The sequence below is a fragment of the Geotrypetes seraphini genome, chromosome 4 (assembly GCF_902459505.1).
Source record: "Geotrypetes seraphini chromosome 4, aGeoSer1.1, whole genome shotgun sequence".
In the NCBI taxonomy this organism is placed as follows: domain Eukaryota; kingdom Metazoa; phylum Chordata; class Amphibia; order Gymnophiona; family Dermophiidae; genus Geotrypetes; species Geotrypetes seraphini.
Window position 1 is genome coordinate 255,853,452 of NC_047087.1, and position 20,262 is coordinate 255,873,713.

Consider the following 20,262-nt stretch of genomic DNA (forward strand, 5'->3'; position numbering starts at 1 on the left):
AGATTGGTATTATCTTTCTATCTTGATTTATATATAATATCTCATTTACTAGATATGTTTTAACATATATTATTTATTTGTATTGCTTTATTTAGACTCATGCTTATATCTCCTTTGGATGTAGCTGATAGGCAAGAGATATACTTATGTTAAATTTCAGAGTTAATATCTGTTCATGTATTCACATGTATGCTCACTGTATAGGACTCTTTATTCGAATAGTCAGTGTATCTCAAATTTTGTGTTATTGATATGTTCATCCATATGTTGTATTATTACAAAACTTTAATAAATAAACCTTGACTAAAAAAAAAAAGAAGATGAGTCGCGCAGCAAAGTTTTGCACAGATGGCAAGGGGAAGAGGCAACACCAGTTAGGAGTAGACTGCAGTAATCTAAGCCTGAGGTTATGAGAGCTTGGACAAGGGTCCGGGATCGGGTAATGTGCTCAGAAAGGAAGGGGTGAATTTTGGTGGTATTGAAGAGATAGAAGCGACAATACCTCTTCAGATCTTTGCAGGCCACAAGCAGCATCTCTTATCCACTGCTTGCACCTGCCTCATCCCTTCCTTTGATGTCACTTCCTGTGTGTCTAAGTGCTTTGAAAATGAGCACATTTTTAGACTTCTCATGTAAGTATGCTGTTATAAAATTAGCCCAAATGATTTAAATCTGTGTGCCAAAAAAAAGTCAAAAGTGTTACATTGATTTCAAGCTAGCCATTAATAATGCCCCACAATAATGCTGTAAATATTTTAGGGAAAAAAATACTGTTAAAAACAAGGAACTCACCCTTGAGAAATGCTGGTCTTGCTTGTCCTTTATTGATACTTATGTAACATTGTCTGCTTGAACAGTTACTTAATTGCTTTGCAGTTCTATTTACGTATTCTACACTGCTGGCAGAACAGGGTCCCTGAAATGCTGCTCCTAAATCATTTGACTGTATTTTTTTTTTTTTGTAGGGCTTTCAGCTGCAATTTTAGCAATGTGCACTCTGCATTACAAATTCATGCTCTGAGCTCTATCAACTGTTTCTTTCTATTAGAGTAAGAAAGATTCTTTGTTTGTGGTACACTTTCCATAATGCACTGGCAGGACACTGCCACTCACAAAGGAGACATTTAAAAAAAAAAAAAAAAAAGGGAACAGTATAGAACATTGCTTGTCCAAGCAGTGGCATGCATAATGACAGAAGGCCGTCCTGTTGGTTATTTTAGGATTTCAGCTCTGCTGAGATATAAAGAAGCAGATTATAGAACTTTAAAAACCATCTAACTACCCAATTTAATTCCCGTTGGTTGTCAAAAGACCAGTGATTCTCAAACAGGGTGTTTATCACAAGAACCAGAACAAACAGAGCAGTGCCTCCAAGGGGACAGTAGCAGCAGGAGGAGGAAATGCAGTCGCATAAGGAAAACCTGATAGCAGGAGATGCTGCCGTACAAGCCCCAACATTCTTCCTTAGGGGCCTTTTTACTAAAACTTAACACATTCTAATGGACATTACCATGCACTAAGGGCTCCTTCTACTACGGAGCGCTAGCGTTTTTAGCGCACGCAACAGATTAGCACGTGCTAACCCCACGCTACGCGGCTAGAACTAACATCAGCTCAATGCTGGCGTTAGTGTCTAGCGTGCGCGGCATTGTAGTACGTGCTATTCTGCGCATTAATGCCCTAACGCAGCTTAGTACAAGGAGCCCTAAGTGCCACATAGCCCATACGTATAAAAGAGAACATGCAGCATTTATTTATTTTTTTTGTAAATCTTTATTAATTTTCCAAACTTTAGCAGTGCATTACAAATAATATGACATTAAAAGATTACATAAAATGCACCTTAATACACATATCGAAAAGAAAAAAACATTTCCCCACCCATCTCTCAATTATGAATATCATATATCATATTAAATCCTTTTTTGATTTTAAACTTCTTTTTTTTTTTTTTTTAATTCTTTATTAATTTTCAAACTGTGAGTGTATTACAATACCTAAATATTTTATACCTCCTTCCTTCCACAGGAAAGAAAACTTTTCAAATAATCCCTTGGAACAGTGAACGTTTAAAGGAAGGACCTCTGATTTACTCCAATTTATCTTATATCCTGAAAATTTCCCAAATTTCTCAATGAGCTCAAGTAAATGTGGAATGGTTGTTTCCAGATTCCTCAAATGAAGCAAAATATCATCTGCATAAGCAGAGACTTTGTATTCCCGACCTGCATAAGGAATACCCTGAATCTCCTCTGTTTGTTGAATAGCTAATAACAAGGGCTCCAAAACAATAGCAAATAGCAAAGTGTCACGGACCTCGGGGCAAAAGTTCTGCCACTTTTAGTCTCAGCATAGGGAGGGAGAAGCATTAGGGTCCGTCAGAGCTAAAGTGTCATGGAGGTCTGTCAGAGCCATAACCTATGCTGAGACTAAAAGTGGCAAAACTTTGCTATTTCACAAACTATGAAAGTAGCCTAGAGGTTAGGGCAATTGTCTTGGGCCCTGCTGACCTGGATTCAAAATTGGCTTGAACCAAGCAAAAATGCATTTTCCTGCCGCAGCTCTGGGGTAAAACACATCCCTCCCTTAGCTGGTGTTTCCTGTGTGGTCAGAAACGGCATTAGATACAGCGGTGGAATGAGGGGCTAAAACGCAGACCTGCATACATGAAATCTGAAACCTCAGATGTCAATAAATGAAGATTTTTAAGGACCTGTGGTTGATATCCATGAGGTCTGCATTTTACCCCTTCCCGGTCTGCACACAGTTCTTTGATCCCCGGACTTGATAATCAGATCGAAGAAGAGTGGTGGATGAAGGAGATACACTTGTACACAAAGTTAGTGAGCTGAGAGATTTGAGGGGATGAAGAAGGAAGACAGCACTGGGATCAGGTATAGAGGAAGGTAGACAGGGACAGATTTTTCAAATTATGGGAAACCACAAGTACAAGGGGACACTCAGAGAAATTGAAAGGGGAAAGGTTTAGAACAAACGCCAGGAAGTTCTTTTTCACCCAGAGGGTGGTGGATACATGGAACGCGATACCGGAGGATGTGATAAGCAGAAGCACGCTACAGGGATTCAAAGAAGGTCTGGACAGGTACCTGGAGGACAAAGGGATTGAGGGGTACAGATAGGAGTAGAGGTAGGTATTAGGGATAGGATTAGAGGCAGTTACAAAATTAGTCAGGGACACTGTTCAGGCAATTAGGCCTGAGGGGCCGCCGCGGGAGCGGACCGCTGGGCAGGATGGACCTCTGGTCTGCCTCAGCGGAGGCAACTTCTTATGTTCTTAAGGTGAAGAGCTAGTGGGTCAGCTCTGGAGAAGAGAAATGGGACAAAACAAGATAAAATGTTTATATGAAAACACATGGCTTAGTTCTTTTGGGGGACATGTTTTGTCCCATTTCTTGCTTATAGGAAACTTTTTATAAATCAGGTCACGTGCATCTTCATTTGGCACCAACACTAATTAGAGAGTTTAGTAAGGAAGGCTCATTAAACATTGCATCATAAAGTTTTATTTTCTTCTGAGTCTGTTCGTCCTGGCTTTGAACAGAAAATTAAAGCCATGTTTTACCAAGCCTGTTATCCACTTGAATGAATTAATTTAAAAATAATCAGTTTTCCTTGGCTGACTTGAATATTAAAATGTGTTTGGAGGTATTGTGTTGATGCATTCTTCTCCTATGAATGACAACTCTTTTTTGAGTAAAGGTTTAGTATCTGAGGCTTAAAGGCCTTTTTCTGGATCCATGGATTTCCTCCTGTCTCTTTAGGCCTCTAGCTCAGTAAGAATTAAGGCTGGGATCCTGGCGCAAATAGCTTATATTTGCAAACGAGGATTTGTCCCCTATTTCGGCTCTGCTCTCATCTAGTGTAGAGTCTGGTGATGGCTATGGTCCAATCATGCAATTATAAGCTTTCAATCCAGCCATTAAGAGGGTAATTCTATAAAGTAGGCACTAACATATACTGTATGTACATAAGAATTGCCGCTGCTGGGTCAGACCCATGGTCCATCGTGCCCAGCAGTCCGCTCATGCGACAGCCCTCTGGTCAAAGACCAGCACCCTTACTGAGACTAGCCCTACCTGCGTACGTTCTGGTTCAGCAGGAACTTGTCTAACTTTTGTCTTGAATCCCTGGAGGGTGTTTTCTCCTATGACAGACTCCGGAAGAGTGTTCCAGTTTTCTACCATTACATTACATTACATTACATTAGTGATTTCTATTCCGCTTGTGCCTTGCGGTTCTAAGCGGATTACAAGTTAGAAGACTGGACATTTCCAGTAGCATTGCAGTACATGTAATCAAGAAGGTATCCAGTTACAATTATTAGTCTGGACTTTTCCAGGAGAAATTGATAGCAGGTAGTAGATAGTGATAGGTTGTTTAGACGAAAAGAGATAATACTGTCCGGGTGTTGCTGGTGGAGGTGATGGAGGTGGTCATGAGAGCATTTTCTAGTACTTTTGTGAGGTTATGATGATGGGAAGTGTTTTTTGAAGAGATGAGTTTTGATTTCTTTTCGGAATACTTTAATGTCTATTGATTTGGTCAGTAGATTGGTGATGGTAGTATCGATCTTTGCTGCCTGTGTCGCTAAAAGGCTGTCGTATAGTTTCTTTCGTCGTGTTCCTTTGAGAGGGGGGTGAATGAATAGGCTCTGAGTTCTCCTTAGTCTGTGTGAGAGGTTACGGTGTAGTCTGTTGTTTAGGTAACTGGGGGCTGTTCCATGTATTACTTTGTATAGTAGACAGTAGAATTTGAACTGGGATCTTGCTTTTATTGGTAGCCAGTGTGAGTCTAGGTATGCTTTGGTGATGTGATGAAGAAGAACTTCCTTATGTTTGTACAGAATCTATCCCCTTTCAATTTTAGAGAGTGTCCTCTCGTTCTCCCTTCCTTGGAGAGGGTGAACAACCTGTCCTTATCTACTAAGTCTATTTCCTTCAATACCTTGAATGTTTCAATCATCTCCCCTCTCAATCTCCTCTGTTTGAGGGAGAAAAGGCCCAGTTTCTCTAATCTTTCACTGTACGGCAACTCTTCCAGCCCCTTAACCATCTTAGTTGCTCTTTTCTGGACCCTTTTGAGTAGTACAGTGTCTTTCTTCATGTACGGCAACCAGTGCTGAACTAGTGTGTTAACTGACCAAATTGTATGCTAAACTTGATTCTCTGTATATCTAACATTACTGTACACATGTAACTTCATAATTTGTTTGCCTATACATTATGTATGTCAATCTTGTTAACCGTTCTGAGCTCGCTGGGGATGACGGGATATAAAACTAACCAAATACCATAGCTACCACCGCTACTGACCGAATATTCTTGCTTCAAACCTAATGCCCCAGCCAAGACTGTGTGCTCATTCCAACCCTCCCCCCCTCAACATTCAATGTATCACCCGATGCTCTACCCTTTTACTGTAAATGCCCTCTGTCCTCTCCCCTCCCAGCAGTATACTATATATGCAAGATTAACCATGTACCTCTAAAACATTGATTGTATTGTTGCTACCCTACAATATAAAATGTACTACTACTCCTGTACCCCCAAACATTGTGAATGTACTACTGTGACCCGTTCTGAGCTCTTGAGTAGGACGACATATAAAACTGAAATAAAAAAAAATAAAAATGTACCCGTTATATGCATAAATCTGTACATTACTAGTATAACAAAACGAAGACAGTGCTGTGGAATTGATGTTCTTGATTTAAAAGTTTATTAGAACATAAAGTAACAGCCAGAAAGTTAAAAATATTCCAAAATAAGACTTAATACATACAGTTGTTATTCAAGCGGTGCAGATGTAAAATCAATGAGCCACAGTCCATAGATGCTATTCAAGAGCTTGAAGACTATTGGTGTATATTCTTGTACAGTAGGCATTTTTCTGTTCCTGCAGGGCTCATCCCCCAAAAATCACACAGTTGAAGTAGGATTTAAACCTGCCCCCCTCCCCCCAATTCTCAACCTATTCCGCTAACCATTATCCCTCTTCTCTGCATTGAATCATTTTTATTCAACGATGCCTTTATTAACTAAAGATTTAAACTCTTTTTTTTTTTTTCTTTTCCTCTTCTTCTTTTCCCATTCTTTTCTTTTGCCCCTTCCTTTTGTGTTTTTTACCCTTTTTTGTTTCTTCTTTCTTAAACCAAGACAATGGTAACTTTCCCCCCCCCCCCCCTTTTTCCTAGTGTATCCAGTTAGTCATGAAACCTTTTAAGTTTTAATATTGTTTGTTATTTATTTTACTGTTTTTAAAATTTGTTAAAATTTGTTTTTAGGACTGTCTGTTCACCATAAGGTGTTTTAAACTGTACATTGCTTAGAAAATTTTTATAGGCGATTTATCAAATAAAATTGAACTTGAACTTGATGTCTATGTAGCCATTTTATACAAAATGGCTGTTCTGCTGTTGCCAATAAGACATTCATGTACCCTGTTTTCCCGGTTCATAAGTTGGAGAATTCATTTTGTAAAATGGATGTATACAGTATGCTGAGGAAAGGCTAAAGTGGTTAGGGCTCTTCATCTTAGAGGAGAGATGGCTCAGGGATATGATAGAAATCTATGAAATACTGAGTGGAGTGGAAAGGGTGGATGAGAATTGCTTGGTCACTCTTTCCAAAAATACTAGGACTAGGGGGCATGCAATGAAGCTATTAAGTAGTAGATTTAAAACAGACCAGAGAAAATATTTCTTCCACAAAGTGTAATTAAACTCTGGAATTTGTTGCCAGAGAATGTGGTGAAATAGTTAGCTTAGTGGGGTTTAAAAAAGGTGTGGATAATTTCCTAAAAGAGAAGTCCATAGGCCATTATTAAGATGGCTTGGGGAAATCTACTGCTTATTCCAAGGATAAGCAGCATAGCATCTGTATTTTTATTACTTGGGACCTGGGTTGGCCACTGTTGGGTTTGATGGATCTTCAGTCTGTCCCAGTATGGCAATTTTTATGTTCTGTGTTCCAATACATGAACATAAGTAAATGTCCCAGTCAATCATAAAACATTGACCGATACTTATTATACCCTATCTCAAAGGTCAATGCAGCAAACTTTTTTATATATATATTTTTCAGGGCTTCAGACATGCCATTTGGTCATCCGTTTTGTTCGGTGACACAAATATCTTGATGGCTATGGCTTCTTCATTTGCCCCCTCTATACATGTTTTAAACGTCTTTCTTCTTTTTTTCTTATATTATTACTTATTAGAAAACTATTATAAAGTGCTTAGTGCTTTCATAAATAACTTTAACTTAGTATTATGAATTTATCTTAAAAAGATGTTGTTTCATTTGGTTCTGTCTCTCAGTCGAATCGGGTAAGGGACCTGTCACATCCGACATGTTTCGCCGTCAGGCTGCTTCAAGAATAAGTCCCCCTTTCTCCTTTTATAGAGGGGGCAAATGAAGAAGCCATAGCCATCAAGATATTTGTGTCACCAATACATGAACAGCCATCTCATATGTATTTTAGAACAGACTATATAATGCCCTGACTTGGATGTTCATATTAAGAGCAGGACGCCCTTTCTAAAATATTGCTCCATGTTTCCATGCGCTAATTTTGGTACTCTACACTGATTCTTTGTCCCATTGTGGGCTTATTGTTAAGATGGATTATTTTACCACGTCGTGCAATTTTAGCATAAAATGGGACCTTGTAGTAAAATATAACTCCTCTTAAAGGTAGCCCACATTGATAACTCCCCACCACCACCAACTCCTTAAAACACATGAACTTTTCAACAGTTCTCAAAATGAATACATTTTTGCGACCTCTCTCTTTGAGCACCGCAGGAAAAATAGAAGAGATCTGCATCAAATTTTTCTGTGGGTACTCTCCTCTTAAAAACACACATTTTGAAAAGGCAAAGCTGCATGTATTATTGCTTCTCCAAATCTAACCTCTCCTCCAGGTCTGCCTACATTTCTGTTCACTCTAAATACACATTTCTGATGCCCATGTCAATAAAGGTGAGTCAGTTGTAGCGTATCTAGATTGTCAGAAATCTTTTGACAAAGTTCCTCATGAGAGACTCCTGAGAAAATTAGAGATAGGAGGCAATGTTCTGTTGTGGATTAGGCATTGATTATTGGACAGAAACCAGAGGGTAGGGTTAAATGGCCATTTTTCTCAGTGGAGGAGGCTGAATAGGGGAGTGCTGCAGGGATCTGTACTGGGACCAGTGCTATTTAACATATTTAAAAAGGACCTGGAAATCAGAATGACAAGAGAGGTGATTAAATTTGCAGATGACACAAAATTATTCAAAGTTGTTAAAACACGTGGACTGTGAAAAATTGCAGGAATATCTTAGAGAACCAGAAGACTGGGCATCCAAATGGCAGATGAAATTTAATGTGGACAATCGCCAAGTGGCATAGGTTGGGAAGAATTATAATGTATATAAAACACACGTATTTACACCTTCAGAGCAGGTGTAAATCTGTGCACAAGGCTATTTCTGGGTGCCTATTTTATATAGGCACCTATGTTGTCTTTATAAAATGTGCCTTCACCTCTGATCGTCAATATTTTCTCCACTGCATCTCTTTGCTCCTGTTTCTCTTCACTCCAGAACAGTTTGCAGAACAGACTTGCTGTAACCATACCAAGCTGACCTTCTCAATGTAGGCATGACCTCTTGAAACTGTTCTTTCAACAGTTACAGCTGGAAGAGGAGAAGCTTAGTTTACCATGTAAACTCCAACACAATCATTCTTAAGTTTTTCAGGTTTTTTTCCTCTCAGATTATGTTTGGAAATCCATATGCTCATGAACCTTGTGAGCCCTACTATGTGATATAGGTCCTGGTTTTTTTTTTTTTCAACAGAATCAGATCCTTTGGCAAGATACCTGTTCTAATGGTAGTTACAATTCTATAGCTATCGATTTGATCTATGCTTAAGTCTTTGATCACTTCATCACTGAGATGAGGAAAATCAGGGCCAACAGATTTATTAGTGAAATCAGGATTTAACTTATTTCCCCCGCATATAGGCCGCCCCAGTGTACAGGCTGCAAAAAATGCCTATACAAGTTTTAAAACTGGTAGATAAGCCGCCCCATTGTATTAGCCGCAGTTTATCTATCAGTAACTGGGGGCGGCCTATACAGTTTAAAAAAATCATCCTCCTTGCTGGATGAACTGGAATTTCTGCTCCTCCAATCGCGGCCAGTGGTGCAGGGCAGGTGAGACCTTTACGATCTCCAACCCGGCCTTGTGCTGCTTCCTGCATGCCTTTGCTGTCAGTAGTAGAATCCAGCATTTTTCCAATGGGACCTGCTCATTTGTTGTTGCTTAGCATCTTGCCATCTAAAGCAGTCACCAAGTGCCTGAATGGTAGTTTGCCTGTGTTCAGGTTACAGACAATCCATACCAGTTTCCTTTGTAGCTTCTCCTCAACATAATGCATTACTGCTCCCAAACCATTGTTTACATTACATAAATCACCTCCAGTAACTCGAAGAATTTTGTCTCTTCCTCTTTCTCAGCCATGCAACCAAATTACAGTCAAACCTCAGTTTGCGAGTAACGTGATTTGCGAGTGTTTTGCAAGACGAGCAAAACATTCTCGCAAATCGTGACTTGCAAACCAAGCATTGACTCAATTTGTGAGCATCGCTCCCCCCCCCCCCGCCCGAACCGGCATCCCCCGCCCGCCCAAACAGAAGCCTTACCTCATCTGATGAACAAAGATCCCTCCTGTTGCCTGGGCCTTGAGCATCTGCACATGCTCAAGGCCTTCTGGTTCTCGCTCTCTCCGAGATTCCTATGAGGAAACTTGCTTTGATATACAAGCAATTTGGTTTACGAGCATGCTTCTGGGAACGAATTATGCTCATAAACCAAGGTTCCATTGTATAAGCAATTATTTCTGCATGAGTCTTCTTTTTAGTTGCTTTTACAGGGAAAAAAAATGCCAGTTATTTGCCTCCTTCTCCAAACTGTGAATGTCCCTCTTTCACTATACCTGGATACAATTTGCCATTCTCTTCTGCCTTTAACATGAGCCTGGTAACATCACAACAACCATCATAGAATTGGAAAAATTATGACACGTTAAACCTTTCCATTTGGTGGGAAACGTTATGCTTATATTATAGGTATGAGAGAATGTATGCAGAACAAGTGGGAAATAATAAAAAAATTCAAAGAAGTCTGGGGTCCGTTGGAAACATTTATTAAATTGTAGATTGGTTAATTGAAACGATCCTTAATTTTTGGATTTTCTTATTTTTCCACACACATCCAGATAGTGGGGGAGAGGAGGGAGGGGGAGGGTGTAAGGTATTTTATTTTTTATATTTATGCAATTGTAAGTGCTGTTAATTGTTTATATCTGTATGTTTATCTGTATGCACAAGAAGGCATTCAGAAAAACTGAAAGGAGACAGATTCAAGATGAATGCTAGGAAGTACTTCTTCACTCAGAGGGTGGTGGACACCTGGAATGCACTTCCAGGAGAGGTGATAGGATAGAGTACAATAATGGGTTTCAAAAAGGGCCTGGATGACTTCTTGAAGGAGAAAGGGATTTCAGGATATAGATAGAGGGGTACTATACAGGGTACTTCAGGATTAGGGCATAAACAATTTAGGTGGTTGGAACTTACAGGTCAAGGACCTGGAGGGCCACTGCGGGACGGCTGCTGGGCACGATGGACCCTGGTCTGACCCGGCAGAGGCAATACTTATGTTCTTAATAAAGATTTAAAAAAAGAAAATACAACTGATGCCATCCTGACACAGTTCCTTCGCAAACTGTGTATCCAATTTTTTCATGATTCTTGCCTGAGCTATTCACCTTGTTGTGATTAATCACCAAAGCATTGTCCAAGTGAGTGATGAGTTCTGCATCAATCCAGGTAGCAGTAGCAATCTCTGCTGTCTCTCTCAGTCCAGTATTGTGTCATAAACTGGTTTAGGCTATATTGGTTATATCCTCTGTATTATATTGTAGCCTCTTCCTAGCTTTCTCTAGAGCAACAGGAACTTCCTCCATTGGTTCGTCCACCACATAATCCGAATATCTCTGTTTTACTTCAAGCACAGATTTCTCTTCATCATCTCTTGCTCGTCTGCTGTTCTTTTTTCACTCTTCTTTCTCCACTTTTCTTCATCCTGTTTCCTTTTTGCCTGCTTTTCCTTTTGTTTTTCTCATCTTCTGGTCTTAGGGAGATTGATTGGTTTAATCTGATGAGATCCAACACTCCCAACTTTCTCTCTTTGACCTTTTATAAAGGCTAACTAAATCAGATGAATCCTCTCTGAAAGTCACTAAGGGGCTCATAATAATGAAAAAAACCCCAACGTCTAAAAAGTGGCCTAAATGGGTACTTGGACGATCAAAAAGCCTCCAAGTACCCATAATCAAAACTGGTTTTAGACGTATCTAAAACCAGTTTAGGCCTTTCCCCTGCCTCCAAATGCATAGAGCAAAAAGTGGCATTTTTAGAAGAGGAGAAAGGGCAGGTGGTGGGCGGGCCGACCTACATCTAGGCGTACAGCAACTATAACCAAAACTTTAGGCAGGTTACCTAGTCGGCACTTATACGTTTTGACTTAGACCAAGTCAAAACAGGTATAAGTGCCGAAAATGGGCTGCTGAGCTGATTGCTGCAGCTCAGCGGCCCCATCAACCTGCCTATCCCCTACTGCAATGTTCGCTGCTGGAGTGATGGCTCATCTATCCTGACGCGATGATCACCCACCCCTCTCCGAACCGCGGGACTTCGGGGTGAGCATCGCGGCAGGGCATCTCCCCTGCCGGAGATCCTCACCCCGAAGTGCTGCGGTTCGGAAGGGGGTGGGCAATCACCATCGCTGGCAGGAAAGATGAGCCATCTCTCCTGTAGCGATCAACCCTCCCCTGGCTATTATGATCGGGCAGGAGGGGGCCCAAGCCCTCCTGTCCGGCAACACCCTGAACCCCTGACAGCATTGGGGCAAGAGGGAGCCCAAGCTCTCTTGCCCCGCCGACTCCCTGACAGCATCGGGGGCAAGAGGGAGCCCAAGCCCTCTTGCTCCACGATCCCCAACCCCCCCGCCAACTCCGATGGGGCTAGGAGTGAGCCCAAGCCCTTCTGGCCCGGCGATCTCCAACCCCCCTCCCCCCCCACAATCTGGCCAGGAGGGAGCCCGAGCCCTCCTGGCCCAGCGACACCCCCTAACCCACACCCCCCACTAAAATACAGACAGGAGGGATCCCAGGCCCTCCTGCCCTCGACGCAACCCCCCACCAACCTCCCCGTACCTTACAAATTGTTGGTCGTGCGGACAGATGCCAAGCCCGTCCGTCCGACAGGCCAGCCATCTCTGGAATGGCTGGCCTTAAGGCCTGATTGGTCCAGGCGGCTCAAACCTCACCTACAGGTGAGGCCTAAGACAACTGGGCCAATTCCGGTTGGCCCAGGCGCCTCAAGCCTCACCTGTGAGCGGGGTTTGAGCCGCCTGGGCCAATCAGGTCCTAAGGCCAGCCATTCCGGAGATGGCTGGCCTGTCGGACGGATGGGCTTGACACCTATCTGTCCGACCAACAATTTTTAAGATACAGGGAGGGGTGTGAGGGGGTCGCGGTTCGGTCGTGGGGGGGTTGCGTTGAGGGCAGGAGGGCCTTGGATCTCTCCTGCCCATATTTTAGTGGGGGGTGGGGGTTAGGGGATGTCGTCGGGGCAGGAGGGCTTGGGCTCCCTCCTGGCCCCATCGGACTCGGCAAGGGGGGGGGGGGGTTGGGGATCGTGGGGCAAGAGGGCTTGGGCTCTCTCTTGCTCCGATGCTGTTGGGGAGTCGGCAGGGCAAGAGGGCTTGGGCTCCCTCTTGCCCCTTAGTCGGGGGTTCGGGGTGTCGTGGGCCAGGAGGGCTTGGGTTCCCTCTTTCCTGGATCGTTGTAGGGCGGGGGTGGGGGGGGGGATCCTGTAACCGGTGTTGTTTTTGACAGACACCAGTTACAGAATCCAGCTTTTAGGCGAAGGACTGTCTCCTCCTTCGCTTAAAAGCCCTTGTTTTGGGAGTTTGGGACTTAGGCTTTTTGTAGGTTGATTATATGGTGCAAGTTTAGACGTAGTGGTGGTCTGGGCATTTAACCAGCTGAATGTAGAGGCAGGCCATTATAAAAAACAAACAAACCTCTTTTTGGACTTTTTTTTGATAATGGACATTTTCCCTGCTTCTACTTTCAACATTTAAGACCTTAGGCCAAAAGGGGACTTAGACCTTTTTTTTTATTATGCCCCTCCACGTATGCATATTCCACTGACACAGGCAGAACTGCATCCCGCAGTACAACTCTTTATTTCACACTTGCAGGTATGTCAATCAGCGTGCCGAGCTTCTCCATAAATTTGTCTTATTACCCCTTCGTTTACAGAAATTAGACAGCTCTAAGTCTAATAGATGCTGGCACTGTCATCTCGAAGCTGGGACATTAGATCATTTAATAGTCTATTGTCCATTGATACTTAGTTTTTGGAAATCCATTTGGGGCCAAGTGAATAATCTACTGGAAAATCCGGAGCATTATCATATGATACTGTGTTATTTGGTACTTCCAGGAGAGCTAAGAGTCAAATCTCTTCTAATAATAATAAACTTTTGCTCATCATGACAGGGGTTGCCATGCAGCAAATTATGAAAAACTGGAAAAATTGGGATTGGCTGAATTATAATTTTTGGTGGAATTCGTTCTGCCAAATCTTTAAAATGGAATGGGTAATAGCCATACAGCAGCAGCATTTTAAGAAATTTAGGGATGTTTGGGTGCCATTAACAAAATATTGTACATTCATACACGTCCAGGGTGGGGGGGGGAGGGAATACTTTATGATTTCTTATGCTTAAGTACAATTGCTGGGTATAAGGGGGGAGGGATATTTGATGTGAGTTAAACTTTGATGGTATATTAAATGATGTTAAAGTATAAAATGATTGTATCTTATGTTACACTTATTTAAAGTTTTAAAAATGAATAGACATAAAAAAAAAAATTTGTCTTGTTCCCATATGGATTTCAACTTTGCTTTAATCCTAACATGGCTGTATATAACAGGCCCACTGAACTTTGGATTTGCTTTGTACCACTGGGCAAGAAATCCAGTCATTAGGTCATTGACTAGTTTATCAGTGCAGTAATTTTGTCTGTCTTGATCACTGATGTCTGACAGTTGGCAGTTCAGCTACAGGTATTAAAGCATTTAACACGAACTCTCTGCCTGATACTCTCTGCCTGATCCTACCAAATGATGTACATGAGTCCAAACTTGCAGTCTTGTTTTTCTTTTGGACATTTTCAATATTAGTGTTATGCCCCCCTTTGATGTGGGCATTTGCTCAGTTAATGTTCGAATCCCCCCCTGCCGCTGCTGCTTCAGGGCTGAAGGAAGGGGGGTTGGCTTAGTATTAATTTGAGCGCACCTAAACATAAAACTATCAGAGCACTTAAACATATTTTAGTAATTTGTGTATTTTTACATCATTTCCTAGAAATTCCAGTTAGGTAAATAACATATGGCACAAAATGTACAAAATGTAAAGCTACTTGTTGATTTTCCACATGAAATTGTATCTTTTGTTCATTAGGGCTTTTTAAAATTGTGAAATCTCCAAAATTGACACACCCTTTCTGCACATTTTCCACTGGGAGCTTGGACATTCCCTGGATTAATTTCTGAAAGGGGCAATCAGGGACAGTACTTCAGTTTTATCACCAGTCAGAAAATTATTTCCAGTAAAATTTCTTCATGTACACATGAGCATGCATCAACCATGCTAACTTGCCACTATGCCTGTTTTTTTCCAATAGACCCCCCACAATCCCTCATCCTAATTTTTAAAAAATTTCTCCTACTGGACAATGCACTTACCTATCACATTCCAATATACTCATTCCAATATACACATTCCAATATCACTTATCTACTCACAGCTCTCTCCAGGTATGTTTCAACACAAAATATACTCCCCCATCTTTCCAACATTGATCCGCCATGTACCTGCATTAAAATAGGCCTACTTAATGCCCATTTGTTAAGATATAAGCACTTTTTAGTAAAGGATCTAATTATGCATCATTGCATAGATGATCTCTGCTTAAACAGAGACATGGCTTACCAACTATGACTTCCCATATTTGAATCGAGCTATCCCAGCAGAATTCTCATATTTTCATACCAACAGGATTAATAAAAAAGATGGAGGCCTACTACTCTATTCTACTATTCACCCACCCTCCCCTTTTAAAGCCACCACAAATGAACTCCTTTCATTCAGACTTGTCTCTTCAAGAATAATTTTCTCCTTTGTCCCTAGCATGTCATATAATCTTGGGAAAGTTATTTTATTTCGCTAGGTGATAGTTCTCTAGGAATTCAGTAAAAAACTAAACTGTTGTTTCGATTTAGACATCCTAATCGGCAAAATTTTAAAAATCAAAACAAAAATATTGTTCTGAAATGCTGCCATTACATATGAAATTTGTATAACAGTAGAGTGACCAGAACAGAAAGTAGCATGTATTCATTCTGTATAAATGCTAGCAATAAGCAATTAACTAGTCAAATAAAGGGGATGTTATCTGCTGGTTAAAGTTCACTGCAATTTGCCATTCACCTGGCAATTTTAACACAAAGTATTTTCATTAAACATTCATAACATTTTCCTTTGCCTTCGTGTTAAATGCTTTAGACAGGCATTTGCTTCATGAAAATACCTGCTCCTGCAGGCCCTACCACTTAATTGTCTGGCAATCATGCAGAGAGCAATCTAAGCTTATCTAACTTGTTTTGTTGTGCCCTGTTTATTCTTGTTTTACAGTACACCACAAGAGCCCTCTTATGAGATCTTAGAATGTTGTCAGAGAGCCTGCTGTTGGCTATATGACAAAGACTAATTTGTAATGTCAATAAGGCATGTTGACTCTTGTTAATGTTGGGTGTCGGAACCACTCTGCTCAATCATTCTCTCATTCTAAGAGCATGAAAAATGATCTCACTCATCATTAGAGGGTGCTGTAGTAGTATTTCTCAGCATTTTCAAGCCAAGTACCCCCTAAGCCTAACAAATACCAACTGAGTACCCCCGCACAAGCTCCTCCCCAGACCCACCCAAAATCCACCCCAGACTTCACCCCCATAATAGTACTAATTGTAATGCAATTTCTTCCATCCATTTTCATACACACACACAATATAATCTATCTTATTAATAAATAATGGTAATGACAAAATTAAAAAAAACACATAGCACACTGTACGCAGAGAAAATGTTAATTATCATTCATATTAGGGTTTTTTCAAAGAGGTCGGGGGAAGGCTTGTGGGCTGGCGGCATGCAATCACTGCACGCGCCTGGCCCTTCCATTCCCAGAATTGCGGCTGTGGCAGGGATTAATTAAATGGAGCTGGCGTGTGGCGGGCAATAATTAAATGGAACTTGCGGGTAGTGGCTATGGTGTACGGTGTAAGGGAGGAATCGGCGGTCGGTCCGCGTACCCTCTAGATTATGCGTACTGCAGGTTGAGAAACACTGTTCTATAACACTGCATGCAAATTTTGGGAATGTTCCAGACCTGCCCATGCACCTCTCATGGTTACACCCCTTTTGAGTTGCATATAATTGGATTTAGGCACATGATGTTATAGAATAGCACATAGCATGATATGTGTGCAAATTTAACACATTTACGAAGCTACGTTAGGCATTTTTATTGCTAGCCAGGGCGGTATTAGCTTAGACACTCATAGAATTCCTATGAACATTCTGGCGAATACCACTGAGGCCGGCGATATAAAAGCCTAGCGTGCCTTTTGTAAAAAGTTGGGTGGGGGAGGGTTTTTTAAAATTGGTGTTAGTTCTGATCAGCACATAATTATTAGCACTAAATGGCTGATTAGCTGATTTAGTTGTGTGCACATCTTGGATCTGCGCCATATATAGAATCCAGAGGATACTGTATATGCATACATTCACACCTTCTTCAGAACAGAGGTAAATTTATATATAAGGATTTGCATGCTATAGGGTTGGTTCTGGGAGCTCTACAACAAGGGCATCATTTTTTGTTTTCTAATATTTATTTGATATGAATTTGGCACTATTTATTGCTTTAAAGTATGAAAGATTCAGCAATGATTGGGTGGTGAGGTGGCAAAATAGGGGGGGGGTTATCTTCTGAAAAAGCCCCTACATGTCTCTAAGCTGATCTTTACATATGTATAGCTTTATTTAGGTAATTTTTTTGGGAAGTGCTCTGATATTATTATGCCCTGAATCTGTAGCATAGAATGTTGCTACTCTTTGGGTTTTGGCTAGCTACTAGTGTCCTGGATTGGCTACCGTGAGAACGGGCTACTGGGCTTGATGGACCATTGGGCTGACCCAGTAAGGCTATTCTTATGTTCTTATGAATTTTGTAAACCTCTGAAAAATACATTCTGTTAATCCAGTCTTATTTGTCGAAAGATATTTCATTTCTCTTTACTTTTCTTTCAGAGGTGGAGTTCTTTTTTAAACATTTCAAAGAAAATGTGAGAATGATAGAACCAAAATGTTAAACATCATTTATTTACACATTTGTTTAGAACCATAGATGGCCCAGCAGCAAAGGCAAGCATATTCAACAACAGCATAGCAACAGCTCAACAAGGGCTATCATGGAGGGACAAGCCAATCATATTGCCTCAATTTAAGGGCAGTTCTATAAATTGAAAACTCAGTTTAGGTGCGCTTAGCACTAATTCTATAATGGAATCTTGGTGCAAAGATTTCATTATAGAATATTAATGTAAGGTCCACAAAAGTGTACTCATATTTAGGGGCACCCTCTTAGGCCATGACAATGGCAGGTGTAAGTTGGTGCACCAGGTGATATAGTTTATAACATTGTATAAACTATGCTCCTAACTGGGAGACATGCCATTGGCCTAATCCTGCTCCACCCACATGTATGCCCTCCCCTTGCAGTTATGCACTATGGAACTTAGGAACTACCTTATACAGTAGAATAGCACCTTCTATAGACCAACACCTAGTATTAATTTGAGCGCACCTATTTCTAGGTGTTACTTTGTAGAATTACCCACTTTGCCTCTTTCTGTTACAGTACAATAGCTATTGGAAACATTCAAATTCCCATTTTAATAACACTAATATTCCTTTAAATGCACTGCTCAAATAAGAAACTGAAGCTATAGATAGGGCCAATATACAGTCCATTCTCATTATTCACGTGTTCCCAATGCATGATTTCAAAAATCTGCAGCTACATCAATTGCTACTAATATTCCCCATTCACACCACTGTGTTTGCGTATTCGTGGACCAGCTCTTAAAAAAACAGTTTTCTTTGCTTTCACTTTCATCTCACAGGCGTTTGCATCCAGATATGGCTCCCAAGCGCCTCATGTAGGAACCTAACCCTATTTTCCCAATAGGGTTCAGTTTCCACGGTTTTGAGGTACAACATGCACTGCTGGAACCTAAACTCTATTTTCCCATAGACACTGCATTTCTTTATTCACAAATTTGTGGATTGCGAACATTTTTGGAAACCATAGTGGAAATAGCATAAATGGACTGTACTTACAAAAACCAATTACCGGTAATTACAATTAAAAATACATTAATCTATAAATGTTACTTCTATTAGCAATACAACTTGATATCTTAGTAGATACTTCTGGGAAGGAATAACTGAAGCATATTAAATCAGAGATATATTATTGTTTAATATTTTATAATAAAAATGGAAATAAATATAATGAAGCCATCAGATCAAGATATATTAAAGAGCATTACAAATCAGTGTCTAGTGCTTTCACAATAGTTATGGCAGAGTCAATACATCCATCAAACCCTGAATGAGTAAATCCATCACCACCACATACAAGCAAAGGTTTGCTATGAAGTGTCATTTGCCCTGGGCAATCAGTAACAGCTTGTGTAACCTGCAAAAGCAATAAATATTAGAGTCAGTAGACGATAATTACTAAATAGTCTTTTGACACTAATGCAAGCAGTCCAAATCAGTGCCTATTTTATAAAGGCACATCAGCTCCTATGTATCTTTATAATCCCTTAATGACACTCACTACTGTTCAAATGTTCTGCACATACATTTCCTATTCCACCCCAGCTCTGCCCAATCTATGCCCTGGAGAATGCGCCTAATTTCCATGTGTGTGTACCTACATGCAAACTTATAAGAGGATTTGCCGCACTTTAAACATAATTTACAGGTAGAAAATATTTTATAAAATAATAAATCCCAATAAAATAAATAAAATTGCCCCATCATGTTGAAAGCTGAAGAATTCAAATGAGAATTATCAAAATAGTGAAAAACTTCCAATGTTATTTTTTTTTATATAGAACTAATTAGAATAAAAAATGTTTGGCTTTACAGTAGTAGTTACATCATAATATACATTTTCAGTCACAAAGGTGTGTTATAGTTAGAAACAGTAAGTTAATTGATGCAAAGTGTATCATCATATAATCTACATAATGAAAAATTCAAGTATGCAGGAAGCAAGATGTAGCACGTAATTCAAAATCTTCATGAGCAGATAAACTTATAAATACTTTCAGTGGGTTATTTTATAAAGCATGTTCTGAATTTGTGCCCCATATAGATGTTCCTGGAGGTGGGGAGTAGGCAGTACACATTTATGCTTTCTTTAGAGCAGGTATAAATGTATGTTACCTGGGATTGATTCTGGGTGCCTTTTTCAACTTTAACCTAGCTGGTCTTTTACACAATTATTATTATAATTTATTCAATCCTCTTAAAGCCAAGGTGGAGGTAGATGACGAATGCCTATCAGGTCTTAGTCTTACCAGTTCTATATGCTAAATCTTGTTTTTACCCTCTTGGCTCATGATATCATTAAGGGCCTAATATTCAGCTAGTGCTGGTCAACATTTTGCCAACTGCCCCCAGCTTTATTCCTGGATATTCAAAGCTGGATCATGTCCGGGTACCAGCATTGAATATTCGGACATACACAGCTGGATAAAACCTAGCCAGTTAAATGCAATATTCAGCATGTAACCAACTAAGATGAACTGCATGAAGATAGGACTGTGTTTTCTGCGGTTCTATTTCTGCAGTTATCTTAGCTGGTTAAGTGCTCAATATGGACACTTACCTTAGAGTAAACACTGGTAGGGACAGTTGGCTCTTTTGTCAGCTGGGAGCAACAAGAATCTTAAAATCTGCAAGTTCTGAGTTACATA

General features: G+C 40.5%; 1 protein-coding gene across 3 annotated transcripts in view; it reads right to left on the reverse strand.

Moving 5' to 3' along the window:
* Positions 1-17,611: 17,611 nt before the first annotated feature.
* The window catches only part of RNLS (renalase, FAD dependent amine oxidase), a 114,032-nt gene continuing 111,381 nt past the window's right edge, over positions 17,612-20,262 (reverse strand). For 2 of the 3 annotated variants that reach the window (XM_033940225.1, XM_033940227.1), the window contains exon 7: positions 18,733-18,971. In XM_033940225.1, coding sequence (XP_033796116.1) covers positions 18,819-18,971 — 153 coding nt within the window. In that variant the 3' untranslated portion in view covers positions 18,733-18,818. Of the gene's footprint in view, positions 18,972-20,262 lie in introns of all 3 variants that reach the window. The other variant, XM_033940226.1, reaches the window with a different exon arrangement.